This window comes from Sinocyclocheilus anshuiensis, unplaced genomic scaffold, assembly GCF_001515605.1.
Source record: "Sinocyclocheilus anshuiensis isolate Anshui unplaced genomic scaffold, SAMN03320099.WGS_v1.1 scaffold326, whole genome shotgun sequence".
NCBI classification, from domain to species: Eukaryota; Metazoa; Chordata; class Actinopteri; order Cypriniformes; family Cyprinidae; genus Sinocyclocheilus; species Sinocyclocheilus anshuiensis.
In genome coordinates this window covers 860,382-879,297 of record NW_015546098.1, presented here as the reverse complement: position 1 = coordinate 879,297, position 18,916 = coordinate 860,382, and the positions used below count along the sequence as shown (strand labels likewise).

General features: G+C 38.2%; 1 protein-coding gene across 1 annotated transcript in view; it reads left to right on the top strand.

The window, feature by feature from the left end:
• The window catches only part of LOC107700263 (F-box/WD repeat-containing protein 7-like), a 156,242-nt gene extending 141,690 nt beyond the window's left edge, over positions 1-14,552 (top strand). The window contains exons 10-14 of the mRNA XM_016501868.1: positions 8,876-9,057; positions 10,017-10,242; positions 11,631-11,647; positions 11,827-11,834; positions 12,457-14,552. Of these exons, the coding sequence (XP_016357354.1) occupies positions 8,876-9,057; positions 10,017-10,242; positions 11,631-11,647; positions 11,827-11,834; positions 12,457-12,725 (702 nt within the window). The 3' untranslated portion in view covers positions 12,726-14,552. The remainder of the gene's footprint in view (positions 1-8,875; positions 9,058-10,016; positions 10,243-11,630; positions 11,648-11,826; positions 11,835-12,456) is intronic.
• The last annotated feature ends 4,364 nt before the right edge of the window (positions 14,553-18,916 follow it).

The following is an 18,916-nucleotide window of genomic DNA, read 5'->3' as shown; positions in this document are numbered from 1 at the left end:
GTTCAATTTCGAGCATCCAGTAATATAATCACACATGTCTTGTGGAGCGCTTTCAGAGTATGCATTTATTTGTCATTTTAACTGTTCGGAAATGGAGCGTAAATGTGGAAGTCCTTCAAAGATTTATAATCCTGTAGCGCCCTCTATAGGACCAGCGACAAGTCAACTAGTCGATTAGCCGGTGCACCCCCTAATATATATATATATATATATATATATATATATATATATATATAATTGCCGATATATCTAATTATACCATATAATTATCGGCTGATATCGGGACTGTATATTGACATATATAGTGCATCCCTAATATGAAAGAGAATATAGTCGGGTGAATAATGTCTCATGTCTGATGCAACGAGTCCCTCGGCACTAACTGTGGCCACTTAAACAGGAAATGATGTGTCCTTTGAAGCGCCTGTCAGAGGAAGTGGAACAGTGAAGCAGGAGACGATGGGATTTAGTGCGACTGCTTTTCTCCTATTGTACTCCTCCTTACTTTCTGTTCATTTCTGCGATTCACTCAGCTGTAAACTATTAACTGTCTGTTTGAGTGCATTAATAACGTCCAGTATACGTTTGCATTTTCCAAAGTTGCTTTTGATCAGCAGGCTACAGTCTTGTTGTCATGGCCACAGCCACAAATGTTATTTTGGCTCCATTGCCTCTCTGAATCTATGGATGTGGACCTTCCTCTCCTCTGTTTCATTGCTTTGTTTCTCTCTTTCCGCTTCTCTTACAGTCTCTCTGTCTTCTTGACCTCGGGTCTGTTTACTTTTTCCTCTCGCTACACATCAGTAAACCCCAGGAGCTCATGCAGGCGGCTCACGGGCAGATACTCATCCTCTGAGACTAAAACCTTCTCGGGTCAGAATCGATAACAGATCAAGAGAAATAGGCTCCTGTGGGTCATGAGTCGTGGATTTGTACATCACCAACCCCCATATACACACATACTCATACAAACCCAGTTTGACCTCTATTTTGTCTAAAGAATGACAGAGTGTGCTTTCTCTTTGTATGGTGGTTGGATGTCTCATTGTCCAAGTTTCTCTCCGTTCTTTGTTTGCTTTGCTCTGATATTGTCTGAGGATAAAGCCGGCCAAAGAATGTCATAGTGAGAGAATAGTTGGATTCCATTGCACACAAGTGCTCCGTTCTCATTAAAAGATCATTCGCTGTTTTCACTCATTATATTGGAGACAATTTTGAGTTTATGGATTAAAACCGAAAACTGCTATTCGCTTCCTTTTCACAAGCAAAGAAAATCTGCCCAAAAGGGCCATTTTGCTGCAGTCCATCTGTTGGAAGCAGCAGGTTTTTTCTGTGTAGGTACGAAGGTGCCCTTCACTGCTGATCTGAGACCAGATTAACAGCTTTTCCCATAATACATAATGTTTATTAAGAGCTGGCAACTCCACCAACATGGACTGGTTCCCTCTTTCTGTAGAAGTGAATCATGAACAACTTGGGTGGAAAAGAGTGTTGCTCAAAGTAGCTGTTTAATTAAAGATATTCCTTTTATGCACATTAAAAAGCAGTTTTTTGAGACATGTAGTTTTGGCTGTTTTCTTTTGATATATGAATAAAACATGATTATTATTTTGTTTTGTTTTTTCCAGCTGAAAAGCTGCGCAGGAAACACTAGCGTAACCACACTAGAAAATGTATACTGGTTGACAAATTAATATCGCTATATGTGACCCTGGAGCACAAAAGCAGTGTTAAGTCGCTGGGGTATATTTGTAGCAATAGCCAACAATACATTGTATGGGTCAAAATTATAGATTTTTATTTCATGCCAAAAATCATTAGGATATTAAGTAAAGATCATGTTCCATGAAGATATTTTGTAAATTTCCTACCGTAAATATATCAAAACTTAATTTTTGATTAGTAATATGCATTGCTAAGAACTTCATTTGAACAACTTTAAAGATGATTTTCTCAATATTTAGATTTTTTTTGCACCCTCAGATTGTAGTTGTATCTCGGCCAAATATTGTCCGATCCTAACAAACCATACATCAATGGAAAGCTTATTTATTCAGCTTTCAGATGATGTATAAATCTCAATTTCAAAATCTCAAAATCTTATGACTGGTTTTGTGGTCCAGGGTCACATATTGTTATTGTTTTATAGCGCACTCCACTATCATTAGCCAGACAGGAAAATAAGTAGATGTCTGAGCAATGCCTGATATGAACAGTAGATAAAGATCTGATGGGCGTGCCGTGGATTACAGACCATCTTCACCCGCACTAGCAATATCAATACTATTACTGGCCCCCTTCCATAGGAAATGAATGGGCCTCACGCTGTGTGTAATAGGAAAGTGATTTTGCGGGAAGATTAGGCTCTAACGCAGCATCCGGCTCATTTGAATGTGTGCCATGCTTGAGGATGTGTACAGCACGATAAGGGTCTGATGAGGGATGAAATATGACTGAAACATAAGCAAAGAGATGAGTTGTTTTGAATTAGCATTAAGGTAAGAATCTGGGCTTCTATGGTCTTTGGTTTTAATGTTGTCTCCATGCATGACCATCAAAAACGACACCACTCAGATTGCCTGGTAAATAGATGAGGCGTTTTCGAGATTTGCACCACTGCACAGATTATATTTAGCTGTCTCTTTATCTCACTGGAGCTGTCGGACTCGTCCGCAGTCGAAAAGGATTAATTCGAAAACTTCAGACGTTCACCAGCACTCTGAAGCAATGGAGGTTTCCTCTGGACGGTCATGCCTGACGTCTCAGTTTTCAGTGACACTTGGCCAACATCGCTCTTTCTGTCACATCACAAGCAGCCCTGGGCTGAGATGTCTTTAATCTGGCTTCTCTGAGACGTGTCGACACGATTTACCCACAGCTCTTTTCACCTGTGCTGTGATGAGTGGCGTGGAAAGTTTTGGTGTCCACAAAAGGTTATGTGGATACCTTGAAAACAAGACTAAATAAATAGTAACAGGCTTTTCTCACTTGTCATTTTGAAAGGGAAACCTGGTCTGACTTTCAGAAGTGTGATTTCCAGGCCTGGAATGTTCATGGAAATGAATGAAATCGCAGAAAATTCTGTATGTAATAGAAATGTTTGTTCTTATGAAATATTTATTTGGTTAAAATGTTCTCTTTTATGTGTGATCTCTAATGTAATAAATAAATAAATATTATATTTATGCACATCAAAACAGTTTAAGATATGCAAAGTTGACTAAAGTTAGGATTTGTTTTTAGGGGTGAGCAGTATTAGCATGGTAATAATGATAATAATAATAATAATAATAAATCAACTTGATTCAGAACTGTCACTGTTTAGTTTGCACTTCTTTCAAAAGTGTGATTTCCAGGCCTGGAAAAGTCATGGAAATTAATAAAATGATAAGGAGTCGATAGAAATGTTCTTGTAATGCTCTATTATTTATTATTTATTTGCTTAGTTTTCTCTGTATGCTCTCTATAATATATTTATTTATAGATAGATAGATAGATATATAGATAGATAGGAAAGGCTTGGAAGAAATACTGCTAGAAAGTTACAGTAAGTTATTTGGAAACAAACAACTGATCATAAACATCCTCAATGCTTACTTCATTAATTATTCATGAGCTTGTACCATTTAGTTTCAGCACCTGAGTCGAAAAGACTAGAAAAAAGTAGCAACTGTGTTATGTTTGTACTACATTTCAGAAGATTTAAGACGATGAGCAGATTTATTTGTTCAGATGATCTAGCAAGTATTAAAGCAGTGACATGCATGCTGTACCCTCATGAATATGCAAATAAGAACGTTAACCTGGTGTTTACAAATGTACAGTGTGAAATCACAAAGCTTTTTCAGGATTAATTACTAACTCAGGGTAAAATATGACTTGTGTGACCCTGGTTTTAGATTGACAGTTTCAAATCTGAAAGCCCATGAGACTGTTAATGCGATGTTGGAAAGCAGCTCTCTGCGTCTGGAGGTCACCTTTCATGGAGATGTTTATGCTGTGGCGGGAGGCCTGGGTGTGACGGGACGTACTGTAGAGAGGAGCGAGGAGGTCACAGGGAGAGTATGAGCATATGTGTTTGCTCATACTGTGAAAACAGCCCTCCGGCTTCCATCCTCCTGTTTACTTCTTCTTTCATCACATCTTTCACTCATCCTAAAGCCTTTCGCTCCATTTCACGCTTTCTCCCCTCATTTTCGTTGCTCTGTTCCGACTCTCTCCTCCCCCTCCCTCTCTCCAGCCATGACTCAGACTGCACCTTTGGCTGACCACCAACTCCTTAACATGCAGACTGCAGCACTCCTGCTCAAACCCTCCACCCACTTCTGCATCAGAGAAACAAACACACCCAGCCGGAGAATGCTGCCTTATGCTGATCCTGCAAATCATATGTGACCCTGGACCACAAAACCAGTCATAAGGGTCAATTTTTCAAAATTGAGATTTATACATCATCTGAAAGCTGAATAAATAAGCTTTCCATTGATGTATGGTTTGTTAGGATAGGATATTTGGCTGAGATACAACTATTTAAAAATCTGAGGGTGCAAAAAAAATCGCCTTTAAAGTTGTCCAAATTAAGTTCTTAGCAATGCATATTGCTAGTCAAAAATTAAGGTTTGATATATTTATGGTAGGAAATTTACAAAATATCTTCATGGAACATGATCTTTACTTAATATCCTAATGATTTTTGACATAAAAGAAAAATCGATAATTTAGACACATACAATGTTTTTTTTGGCTATTGCTACAAATATACCCAAGCGACTTAAGACTGGTTTTGTGGTCCAGGGTCACATATATTATACAAAATATATCTAAATCTGTTGTTGAATCAGCGCAAACCTCTTGAGGCCTGATGGGCTTGACACCCCCGTGAAGTATATGTAAATGGATTTTAATTTAGGTTTTAGTAATATAGTTATGTGCTTTTGTTATGTTTTTATTTATTTATTTATTTTACTATTTAGCTTTATTTCAGTTTTAGTTAATTTTAGTCCTTCAGCTTATTTTAAGTGTTATTCAGTTTTTTTATGCTTTATTTTAGGGATGCATAATATTGGATCCATAATATTGGATTTTGCTGATATCTGATATGCCGAACTCATTTTGGCCAATAGCCGATACCGATACATATTTCCTTTTGTTTGGAAGCAACACCAAGCCTCTCCTGTGCAGAGATTCTACATTTCTTTTACTTGTGGATGGTAGAGCATTGCGTTAGCAGCGCAAAAGGTCATGGGTTCGATTCCCAGGGAACCACACATACTGGTAAAAAATGTGTAGCCTGAATCCACTGTAAGTCGCTTTGGATAAAAGCGTCTGCTAAATGCATAAATTATTAAATTATGAATTAATTATTACATTATTATAATCAATTTTTTGTGATCTTATTGTTAGCACACCTTGAGCACGTGTGTTATTAGTCTTATCGGCAGAGCATATCGGCATAATATCGGGCCGATGCCGATATTTGCATTTTAAGCCTTTATCAGCCGAATGACGTTCCGATAATATTGTGCATCCCTATTTTTATAGTCGTAACATAAACAACATTGGTCTAACCTCTGATGACTTTTAGAATGGTCTGTCTTTCCCAGAAAGCTTGGTACTAATTTGGTTAAGTGATGTAATATGCTGGTGACAGCATTGCAAGGGTTTGTACTCGCTAGACTCTGTTTACCCATCTATTTACGCAAATAACCTTCAGCCATATTTTGGCCCTAGAAGATGTTTTGTGCTCATGAGAACCATTCCATAGTTATGGCACACTATAATTTCCTTTGTTTACCTTGTATACCCTCCTTTAGAGAGCCCAGGCTCAACAGCTTAACTGTATTTAACACACAGATGTTCTTCAAACTACAGTTCCCACAAACCATTGTAGTCAGTGGTTTGATAATGAAAAGCTTTAATAACAGCACTCTTCCAGATGGGAGAGGACTTTTTTGGTATGAAAATAGGAGGGTTAGCAATGAAAACAGCTGCTCCAAGCAGTCTGCTCGCCATCTGAGACACAAATTGGTCTGCCAATCCCGGCCAATCAGAGATACGGTGGGTTTCGAACATGAACGAGGGTGTTGAAATGCGACCTGCTTCAATCCGACGACGAGCACGATATGAATTTTTGGAAGGAGACTAAACAAAATGAGCACTGGCACTTTATACTGCCCTGGCCGCAATTTGCACAGTATCTTCTTCACTAAGATTAGATGTGGACTGTAAAATGAGTGGAATTTGGAAGGGATTTAAACCTCGATCCTTGGCTTCAAATGTTTCCCACCAGCCACTCAAACGGAATGCTAATCTCCATGCCTCGTGGGTACCATAGACTTGCTCTTTTATGGTTTCTCAACGGGCAGATAAACAGACACCTAAGCCATTTGGTTTCAAAGGTCCTCTTCAAGACACAGCCTGAGTGGGCTGTAATCGCCTGAGAACACGGTCTGAACGCTTTCCGGCATTATTTAAACCACCTCGTCATTCCATGGGAAAGATCCATTGCCTTAGTAACACGTACTCATTATGGAACACAACACCTCATGCATAATGCAGTAAGAAGTACATTAATATTCATGATTAAACCCCCTCCCTTTTCTCTCTGGCATGTCTTGGACACTAGAAATGTGAGTGGAGTAGCACCGATTGTTCAGAGATGACATCCCTGTTGTTCTTCCAGTTCCCTTGAAGAGCCATTCTGCTTTTAACCCCTTCTTTTACTATCCAATTTGTCATTTTTGCGAGTACAGTAATGGTTTGAAATGACTGTTAATTGGGTTGATTTCCTCTTTTGTTCCATCAACCGCCACATTCGGCGATGGAACAAAGCAAGACGTGTTAAAACGCTCGAAAGCCCTCAGTGTTATGGAGGTTGGTCACTGCTTCTAAAGATTAATGATGCATTACGGTTGATCATGATCGAGATGGAGACAGAAATAGGAGCAGCTGCATTATGAATTAAAGGCCTTGAGACCTTCTCTTTCACATCTCCTGGGTTTATCACCCCTGCTTTTATCGGTCATGGTTCAGAGGTTACGCCTTCTTTGACACTTGCGACGCTTTCCACTCGCCTCATAACACGACGAAATGACCAAAAGCACCTTTGATTCAGTGTTTGCCTCTGAAATGAAATTGAAATTGGTTTAATTATATTTAGAGGAAATGGCCCTTAGCCTTATGGATTATTCTAAGGGAAATCTCTCATCATGCTGATCAATATGTAATATATCATATGAAATCAAGAGAGTTTCTTTTTCCATTAACGCTGCTTCCTGCTTCGAATGGACTAAAGTTATTTGATGTATGTTGATAAGCAGAAGTTATGTCTTGGGTAAAGGTCAAAGTGATGGATCAGAGTGCTTATAATTAGTGCAGGCATTGGGGAATTCATATGCAATCTTTTTCTTGTAGTTTCAAGTTTGTTTTATTTCTGTAGCACAATTAAAACCTGCAATCACGGCTGACCAAAGTGCTGAACAAAACATAAAACAAAAGCACAGGGCAGATCACATATTAATAACACAAGCTCACAACGAATTGAAAGCCAAAGGTAAAAAAATAAGTTTTAAGAGATGATTTAAAAGCAGTTATAAGCCGGGAGGCTGTTCCACAGCCTAGGGCCAGTAGTAGCAAAAGCTCTATCCTCTCTATGCTTTAACCGTGATCTGGGGACAGAGAGCAGTCTAGGTTTTCTCAGAGAGAAAAGGTTTAATCTTGGAGAGAAGACGTAACGGAAAAAAAACAAGAGCCAATCACCGCATTTATTTGTTTGTCGAATTTGAGGCTACAATCCCAAAACACACCTAAATTCTTAACACAGGATGAAGTAAAGAAAGCAAGGTAGTCCAGGTCAATACTTCTACTCCCAGAGTTTTCATGGGGACCAAAGTCTATAACCTCGGTTTTTGATTCATTCAGAAATAGAACGTTTTGAGAGAACCAAGTTTTCACTTCATCTAGGCAAGCAAAAAGAGATTTCAGAGCAGTACGTTTATTGCGATCCAGGGGTAGATAAATTTGGGTATGCAGTGAAATGATACACCATGCTTTCTAAAAAATGGAGCCCAAAGCAAGTAAATACAGGGAAAAGAGAACAGGTGCGAGAATTGAACCCTGTGGCACTCCACAAGAAAGTTGAGCCGGCGACAAAGAAAAGTTACCCAGTCTGACAGAAAAACTTCTATTAGTTAAAAATTATTTAAACCAATTAAGGAGAGTTCCCTGGATGCCCACATAACATTCTAGTCGGGATAAGACAATATTATGATCAACTGTATCAAAAGCCGAAGTTAGGTCTAAAAGTACTAGGATCACAGAGTCGCCAGAGTCAGTCGCTAACAGTGTATCATTAAAGACCTGTAATAAAGCAGACTCGGTGCTGTGCAGAGACTTAAAACCAGACTGGAAGGTTTCAAAAAACTGATTTGAGCTAAGAAAAGACTGGAGTTGGACTTTGGTAATAAAAGGAAGAGTCGAAATAGGCCAAAAATTATTGAAATGACTAACATCAAGTGAAGGTTTCTTGAGAAGAGGAGTAACAGTAGGAGTAACTTTAAGGCTATCTGGGATAGTTCCTGAACTTAAACATTTATTCAGAAAAGACAACAGACTGGGTTCAACCAAATCAAAAATTTGTTTCAAAGTACGTGGAGGGAGAACATCATGGGAGCAAAAAGAATGTTTCAAATGGTCAATCATTTCTGTGAGAGACTGGAGAGAAACTGAGTCAAAAACGCTCCATGTGGCTGAAGAACAACGAGACTCAGGCGATACATTAGCAGAAGGTTGCAGATGAGATCTCAAAAGTAGTTTAAATATGTGCCATTGTAGTTCAGTTGATTTACCCTTGTATTTGTTCTCTCTTTTTCACCAGTGTTTGCGGACGTTAGTTGGCCACACCGGCGGGGTCTGGTCCTCTCAAATGCGAGACAACATCATTATCAGTGGCTCCACAGACCGAACGCTGAAGGTCTGGAATGCAGAGACGGGAGAATGTATCCACACGCTGTACGGTCATACCTCAACAGTGCGCTGTATGCACTTGCATGAGAAAAGGTAACATCTACCGCCTTCCAACCAAAGGCCACTTTACAGCCAGATACATATAGATTACACCACTGCTAGTAAACAAGCCCTTTACTGCTTTGTTTACATAATATGAATTTACATAAGATATATATATATAGGTGATTTAAATACATTTAAAATTAAATATATAATTGTATAAGTTAAAATTAGATATTAAATTTTTTTAATTTAATATAATTTGATACTAATATTAAATTTGATAGTGGTATGATTTTAAATATGTTTGGTTGAAATAAACTGAAAGTGAAACCCTGATGTAGAATCAAATTTGGATAAACAACTACCATGCATGAGTTTACTTACTTTCAAGTATTATATAAATTAATGTAAAGGATTGTGTGCTGGTTAAAGCGCACAGTTCCCATCTGGTTTCAGCTGCACACATTAACTGTGCGGAGTGGATCCTCTGAGTATTCACATACAGTCGAGATGCTTTGCTTCTTTATGCTCTGTTGTGAACCATACAATTGCTCGCCTGACAATATTCTCAGTGTTTTCCGTGCCTCTGGGTCCATTGCTGTGCATATTTTCCTATTGTGCCGTGCATGATTGCTTATTTTGTGCAGTGACCTCAGGCTTCATTGAGCAACAACAATAGTAGTTTCTGTTTGTTGCTCTTTGCATCACCAGCGCCCATTTTAATGTTCATTTTGCTCATTTAAAAAATATATTTATCAAACCCGTGTCCTAAGGGTCTGGTTTTGTAAGCAAATACTGTTTTCCCTTTGATTTATGTAATGCTATAAGCAAACACAACCCTTGAAGGTGCAAGAAATTGGCTGTCATAGACTTCTGAATTAATGCCTGATTGCATTCTTCCATTATAAGTTGAGAAAGAAATCATTTAAACTGTTATATGAAACTTTTAATGCATGCATGCTACTTTAAGATGTTGAGAAGTAAAGCCATTTGTTTTTCTCTCTCAGGGTGGTGAGCGGTTCCCGGGACGCTACGCTGCGAGTTTGGGACATTGAGACGGGTCAATGTTTGCACGTGCTCATGGGTCACGTGGCGGCCGTTCGCTGCGTACAGTATGATGGCCGTAGGGTGGTCAGCGGGGCCTATGACTTCATGGTGAAGGTGTGGGATCCTGAAACCGAGACCTGCCTGCACACACTCCAGGGTCACACCAACAGAGTCTACTCCCTACAGGTAAACAGAGACATTCACGTCCGTCCGCCTGACACACATGCCCTGTCGCTCAGAGGGCAGATTAATTAGAGTCTTTTAAAGCAAGAGAAAGAATCAACCCACTTAAGCCTTCTTTGCTCAAAGAACAATGAAATGTCTCTGTGGGTCACTGCTCCGTTAATTCTTGATCAGTAAGGCAAGAGATCTCTAAAGCATTGCTTTAAAGGAGCATGGATTAAGAAGCGCTATCATTCTGTCTATTCTTTTGAAAAGCTTTCATGACCCATGCTACTAAGTTTACATGAGCCACATACCTTCAGTGACTCAGAATGATCTGAGTGCTATTAGATCTAATACTAATAGGATCTGCAAAAATGTTCATTTTTAATGTGTAATTGCCCAATTTGAAGTTTTTATTTTTTTCGTAATCAATAACATTACTCTCATTCAAAAGTGCATTTAAAATGCTATTCATAAATACAATGCCTTGAAAATGCTTATTATATATGGTGCTGTTTTTAATTACAATTTATTTTGGTACGTTTTGGGCGACATGAAGTTCTTAAATTTCACGGTCAAGCTGATTTGTTAAAATATTATAAATGTTTGAAAAACGTTTGTCTTCCAAAGTAATGTGCGACAACCAACATGCAGAAACATTGAAAATAAAAATATTGGATAATTTGACATGGCAAGAGTAGTTCAGAGTGTAAAATGTCATGTGCTACAACCCACCACAAAACTTTAGGAATAAAAAATAAAAACAAAACGTTTAACAAAAATTAAACAAATAATTGTCTTTTTTTTTTTTCATGAAAACTGTACCAGTAAAACTGATTAAAATGTGTGCACACGTGTACTGAAGGTGTAAGGAAAGTGCTGTTGTCATTTCTTTTCATTCATTTTATGTCGTCAGTGAGTCAAAGTTTAACTATTGTTGAAAGTGGTTCAAAACCATATGAAACTAACATGAGTGCAAGATTTACTTGGTCAAAGCATTTAAACAAGATTTTTGTTATTTCTTGGACAATTGACTTGTCATTGACCCAGCAACTGTGGGACAAAGCATTTAGTCTGTAGTCCGTACTAATCCGCATTAGTCCTGATTTGTTCATATATCCATCATTTTAAGAGCTTTGCTGTAACTACATTAGAAGAATTTAATCGAACATAGTGGCGTTTAATACAATAACAATAGAACGGAGAATATCTGGAGTTCAGCTTGTGCTGCATCTCATTGTGAAATGAATCAAATCCCTGCGGTACGCAGTGCAGCTTTTATTGAATTGTTCTTGGCTTTTATTCTAGACAGAGAATAACTCTGAGTGCTTAGCCACAGTTATTTTCTTATATAACATGTCATTTATTAATTACTGAACACTGATTCATTGGATCCGCTCCTCCTACAGTTTGACGGCATCCACGTGTAAAGAAAAGGGACTATTGTGGCACTCTGTGTAGCGTCTTGCACATCAATAGAGAGCGGCCATCTCATTTACATTCACACAGTTGACTTTAGCACTCTGCTAATGGGTGTTCATGAAAGAATTCGTGCCTTTGAAATTGATATTTTTAGTTTGCAGTCACTCGTGTCTTTGTTCTCAGGTCTAGATGTTTGATATCATGATTCATTTTGCGTATCTGCCCGTGATGGTGCTGTAATGGCAGTCTAAGTACTTTTGTATAGACTCGCATGTTTCTTGGCCTATCAGAAAGACTGGCTCGACTCAATACCTCAAGGACACAGAATCAAAGCCATTTGTGCCACAGTATTTCCTGTAACCATAGTTACACGCTGCAGTTTGATTTCATGTCTATTGGTGATTTCAGCAATGCAGTTTGTGTGATGAGCTGCTCTATTTGGAATCCCTTGTTAAGAAGTACACTTTAGCATGCACTTTAAGGTCCAGTTCTCACTATTAACTAACTATCAATAAACTGCTAATTAGCTGCTTATTAGCTTATTATTATACATCTCAATTTCAAAAAATTGACCCTTGTGCTCCAGGGTCACATATGCTCATGCAGAATAAGGCATTAATATGTGCTTTATAAGTACTAATAAACAGCCAATATACTTGCTAATAAGCAACTAGATAATAGAGAGAATTGCTCCCTAAACTAAAGTGTTACCAAATACATTACAAGCATATATTCAATACAGTTAAGTGCACTTCTTATTTTACAAGTGATGTGAGTGTCTGATTTCGGGTTCTTTCCTTCATTTGCTCTCAGGTCCCCACAAGCACCAGAGTGCAGTGACATGCCTGCAGTTCAACAAGAACTTTGTCATCACCAGCTCTGATGACGGTACGGTGAAGTTGTGGGACCTTCGGACGGGCGAGTTCATCCGTAACCTGGTCACACTGGAGAGCGGAGGCAGCGGCGGCGTGGTCTGGCGGATCCGCGCCTCCAATACCAAACTGGTTTGCGCGGTGGGCAGCCGTAACGGCACGGAGGAAACCAAGCTGCTGGTGCTGGACTTCGACGTGGACATGAAGTGAAGGGGGTGAACTTAAAGGGGACTCGTTTGGAAAACGGGGAGGGTGTGGGGGGGAGAGCAACCTGCCGCGCCAGGACCGGTCGCTCACTTCATGGCACCTCCCCGTTAAGTTGCCGCCAACATTTCTCCCCATCACGCCACGGTCCGCGACTGCCGCCACAGTTCCGTTCACCTTCCGAAGTGCAGACGCTCACAGCATTCTGGGAAGGAAACTGACAAGAAGGACTTGGGAAGACAGGATTGTCCCTTTTCCTTCCACTCAAGGCGACCTTGCACAGAGACTTGTTCGCTCAAGCCTGACTGAAATTCACACCCATATGTACAAACATTTTTTTGTTTTTTTGAACAAAACAGTCAACACTGTATACATGAGACCCCTAATGCATCGACACGAACACGGAGTGATAAATAGTGTATACAAATGACACTTTAATGGAGACAGATCAGAGCTTTGTACTGCGGGAGTGATTCAAGAGAGAGAAAGGAAGCCAATTTTGTCGGTCCTCATCAACCTCAGCACACGCCAAATATCCCTTTCTTCCTCATGCGTTTAATTTTTCTTTTGTATCCGTTTTTTTTGCTTTGTTCCCCACAACTTGTCTTTTGGTTTTGCGTCAACAGCTGTGAATTAAAGTTTTGTGCTTTCTTTTCAAGTTCAGCATTTTTTTGTTTCACGATCCTGCCTCTGTTGCAAACAACAGGTTTCAGTATTAAGCTAAACCCACTCTGCTGTTTCACACGTTTATGGGATTTTCTTTTGTAATTTTTTTTTTCTTTTTGTAATTTAGTGCTCCATAAGCAGTGCCTCTCTGGATCGGAGATGACCTGCATTCGTTATGTTTTTCAACCAGTCTGGTCTCATTAGCTCATCAGTGCTGGTGCTCTGTGGTGCGGGTGCTCCCCCCCCCCCCCAGTACTGTCCATCCCAGTGGCCAAACTGGATTTTATGCTGCTAGACTCACAGAAAAATAAGGTGGAACTTTAACTGGCTGTGACGTTTTAGTCCCAGACGAAATTCTAAACAAAAGTTACTTGTGTAGTTTGAACTTGTAAAACGACACAAACAAACGTACCAACAAAAGCAAAATATCGACAAAACCGCTTCTCTTTTTTTGCCACTGAAACTTGAGCCAAATGTGCCTCTACGAGGCATAGAGGAGGGAGAATGTCTGACAAAGAGACGGGTTTGTCTGCTGAGATGAAACGCCGGACGAGTAGAAACTATTTTGCGTGTGTTTGCGAGCATGACTGGGTGTGTGTGCGGGTGTGTGTTTGAGCAAATTGTTCACACATTCCTTGGGACAAAAGCTGTTGTCATCCTGTTCTGTGTGGAAATGTATGCTTCGACTAAAAAGAATACCATTCTTGTTTTTAATTAGTTGAAAAACGAGATTGTTGGAACCGGCGTTAAGTTACCGAAGAATAAAGGTGGTCTTAGTGTACAGAAATGGACATCTGATTACATTTTAAGTGCTAGAGCTAACCTGGTTCCGTTGTTGACGCTCTCATGGGTTTTTTTGTTAGTTTTTTTGAATGGTAAAGCAGCTTCATAGATAAACAGGGCGTAACCGCATCCGTAGCCAAACGATTCGTCTCATCCTCCAAGTCACACAACTCAAGCTGAACTGTGAAAGTGGTTTAACACTGTATATTACAAGAAAAAACAATCTTGTTCTTTCTCCTGCTTTTTTTTTTTTTTTTTTTTCTTCCCGTTTAATTTATAATCTGGTTTGAGAAATCAGATGTTGGAGCTGTTTTATTTTTTCAGTTTATGTAAACTGCCTGGCATAACAGACAGATAAAAAAAAAGAAACCTTAAAGGGATTGTGTATTTGTTTGATTCATTTAGAATTTTTATTTTCTTATAACTTAAGTGCAATAAAATGTGGGTTTTTCTTTGTTCATTTCAACGATTTTGGTTGTCTGTGTTTCTCAGTGTGTGAAAGTGTCTCATGTGTCCTATAAAGCTTCTATAGTTTGTTCTGCTTAAGAAAAAGGCAATCCATCCATGGGGCGTATTGGTTAATGTGATATTCATTTAACAAGGCAGAATAGCTTCTCAAGTCTTCTAGACAGGGTGAAATCTCTTCTCCTTCTGGTAAATCTCATTCTCTCATTAAACCCCCAGATGCTTGAGCTACACCGCAGTGTGTCCTGCAGAACAGCTGATGAAACACTGCAAAACATAAAGGTAGATCAGTAATCCTTCTAAACTAGCCAGTGTTTGTTCGTCATTCTTTACAGTATGAAATACCGCGTACCTCACGGCATCAAGAGAATGCAAGTATGAGCTCTTCGACGTAAGCTAGCGTTGTCAGTTGAGGGATGATGTGTTTCTCTCGATCTATTGCAGAATCATCCTGCTTAAAGCTGAAGGATGTTCATAGCCTGTTGCCTAGCAATGGTTCAGCTCTGCTTATTTACCAGTGTTTGAATACTCGTTACTATAAGTCAATAATGAGTACTGGAAGAGAAGTCATACTGTAGCTTGTATATTATGCTCTGCACTTTAAAAAAAAAAACTAAAAAAAATTCACAGTAAAAATACTGTGGGGAGATTTCTGGTGTTGCGTGCAATTATATAGACCAATTTGGAGTAGACGTCACAGTTACGTCACTTGCAGCTGCGCATGCATTGTGGTGGCAGAACAACACTGGGACCAAGTGGAGGGAAACGGGTAAAATCCATGGAATAAGAGAAAAAAATGTATTGTGCCTTTGGATGTCAGAATCAGAATGCAAAACATTTTTATAAAATACTGTCGTCAAAGACGCCATTTGAAGCTAAACGCAGACGTTTAAACGCACAGACTATTGATGAAACCTGCTATGATTACCCTACTTTTAAAGCATAAATTTGATTTAAACAATAGGTCTATATAATATTCATATAGGGGACATATTGTATTAGCCCTACTGTTGAAATACATGCATGAAATACTATTTAAACCTATAACATTTTGCAAAACATTTACCTATTTTATCTCAAAATTCGGACTTTTTTTCTTGCTAATGCAAGTTTATATCTCCTAGTTCGGACTTTATAACTTTATTCAAGTCAACAATTGCGAGTTTGTCAATTCTGAGGAAAAAAAGCCAGAAGTGTGGGATTATAAACTAAAAAGAAAGAATGACGAGTTGATTTTTCTTACCAGAATTGTGAGATATAATCTCGGAATTGCAAGAAAAAAGTCAAAATTTTGAAATATAAACTCAAAATTACATTTTTATTATTTTATTCCATGGCATGAATAGACTGCTACGTTAAAACTGTAATTTTCTGCCACCAGATAGGCTCCGCCCACAAAAACGTCATCACTGTTTGCAAACACTAAAATTGGTCTATAGAACTATATATTTCATTATGATAAAACTACTCAACTACTGCTACTTGAATAAAATCCCCTAAATATTTATACTGATAACCACCAACATAATGGTGATTAAAAATAAAACCGTCTGGAAAATATAATATACAAATATTACATATGAAAATACACGTTTTATTACATCAATACCTACACACACACACACACACACACACATATATATATATATGTACAACAGTACTTTCTGATCCTCGAATCTGATTGGCTGATAAGAGTGCGATATTACCGTGGTAACAGAACTCCAACCGTTTGTATCACTCCGCTTGCCGTATTTCTCACAGCGACTGTCATGGCGGACGCCCAAATACACTATCATTTTTATGAATAATACTGTTTTTGTGTGACGGAATGTAGTTTTAAGAGTTTTTTTAGACGAGAATGTACTTGTTTAGACTTCAAATATGTGGTTTATTAATAAAGATAACGTCTATTTGAAAATTTGCTTTGACGTTTTCGGAGATGTGAGCTCCAGGGCGTCAGCGGCCGTTCAGCGCTCATGAACCCGCCGAGAGCAGCCTCACCTCGGCCAGATCTTTTGGAAATCACCGCTGGCTCTGATGTCTCTATAGTGGTTAAACATGAGATATAATTTGTTTTGTGTAATTCTAACGGGCAATCTTTGGTCTCATTAATCTATTATTTGTTCCAGAGCAAATAGTTTTGGCTGAGAGCAAAATCTCATCACGTTATATTTTATGTAACTTAAATGCTGTATATCAGAGCGCTGCCTTTGTACTTTTGACTGAATTGCCTAGCAACTTTTATGGTGGCTGTTATTTTTGTTTATTATTCAATAAATAATATTTAATAAAAATAATAGTAGTGTTTAGTGAGAAACATTATGTTCGTGATGGTGATTTTAGTGACATTATTCCTTCATTAGATGGCGACAAGAAACTGTTTTACGAGTCAGCGGTAAAGACTTTTATATTGAAAGAGACTGAAACGGAAGTTATTTTTACTTTTAATAACAGCTTGTAAGACGCAGTTAACAGATGCATTGAGCAGCGCTGTCATCAGAAATCACCCTTAACAAATGAAACATAGTACGACAAAGATATCGCTTACCTCAGCGGACATTCAGACTAATGTTTTATTGTGAATATGAGATTGAGCTGAAGAATGAATGCTGTATCAGATGCAGGTAATCACACTCTCAGTCCATCTCTCTCATCATACTCTACATATTATACAGTGAGCTTTTAATACAGTGATACAATACGCTTTTAATGAAGAACCTCAACGTTCCTTCGTTACTAAAGTTCTAAAGTGACGTTTTCGAATTAGTAACAGATCTTGAGCTCAGCTGTTAAACTCAAGCTGAGATTTGAATCTGTGGCGGAAGGAAGTAGTTCCGCACAAAAGATGGTTTTTAAAGACACTCCGGTGTTGTTTCTTATGTATTTTCACACTCGTGTCGTCGAACTGTTGTATAAACGCAATATCACACTCGTAGCCGTGCTTAATGGCTGTATATCGGCACACTGTGACTACCTATGGCCGAACCACAGCCGTGCCAATATACAGCCATATCTCACGGCTATGAGTGTGATATTGCTCATATACTGTGTATATATATATATATATATATATAGGTAACACTTTAGGGAGCAATTCTCACGATTAACTAGTTGCTTATTAGCATGCATATTACTAGCATATAGTCTGTTTATCAGTACTAATAAAGCACATATTAAAGCCTTATTGTGCATGATCATATTTTAGATCCCTTAATCCTAAACCCCATACCTAAACTTATCAACTACCTTACTAACTATTAACAAGCAGCAAATTAGGAGTTTATTGAGGCAAAATTCACAGTTACTTAACAGTGAGAACTTGTCCCTGAACTAAAGTGTGACCATATATATATGTGTAATATAATGTGCATTTCCATCATAAGTTTGGTCTTAAATTTCATATAAGGTGGTATATTTAACTTGTTTATATTTGTGGACACCCTGGAATATTTTTTATACTAAAGTTTAGAAGAAAAAAAAATAAAAATGCCTAAGGCATTCGTTATTTTGTTATGAAACGGATCATGTTTATATACAGTGGGTACGGAAAGTATTCAGACCCCCTTCAATTTTTCACTCTTTGTTATATGCAAATGGCTGCAATATAACAAAGAGTGAAAAATTGAAGGGGGTCTGAATACTTTCCGTACCCACTGTATGTTAAACATAATTTAATTTACAAAAAAAAAAGAAGTAAAGTATTTTTAAGTAACATTTGAATAGAGGTTTATTTTTTGCTAGTCAAACTACATTTCAGACATAATGGAGTAGAAAGATTAAAGACCATTGCATGAGATTCAGTGGAATCCTTGACTTTATTTCATTTCATCTTGCACAAACCATTTCTGACTTTTAAGAGGATGAATGAATAAATTCCATGAACTGTAAGTGAAATACTGTCACATAAGACACAAAATGGATGGTTCATTTATTAAAGGAGTTACGCAAGCTTGATGTCAGGAAAATGACATATATATATAAATATGCTTTTAATATACAGACCAATTCCCGGCATCTACATCTATAGGATGCAGCAATATTTATGCATCATGTTTTTGTAAAGGCCTTTAGACATCTGGTCTCTCTCTGTCAACTCTGGTTATATGGTTCTTTATTCATTTCTCAGAAATGAAGACTAACACATTAAAAATCAAACTGAGCCCTTGAGAGAAGAACTGTTTAGAGGAATTCTAATTCTTGACCATCAACTCAGTTTTGGCATCTTAAAGACTATTTGGAAATCAGACTTAAAGACTGCCTCGTTTGACAGAGCGACTAATCGC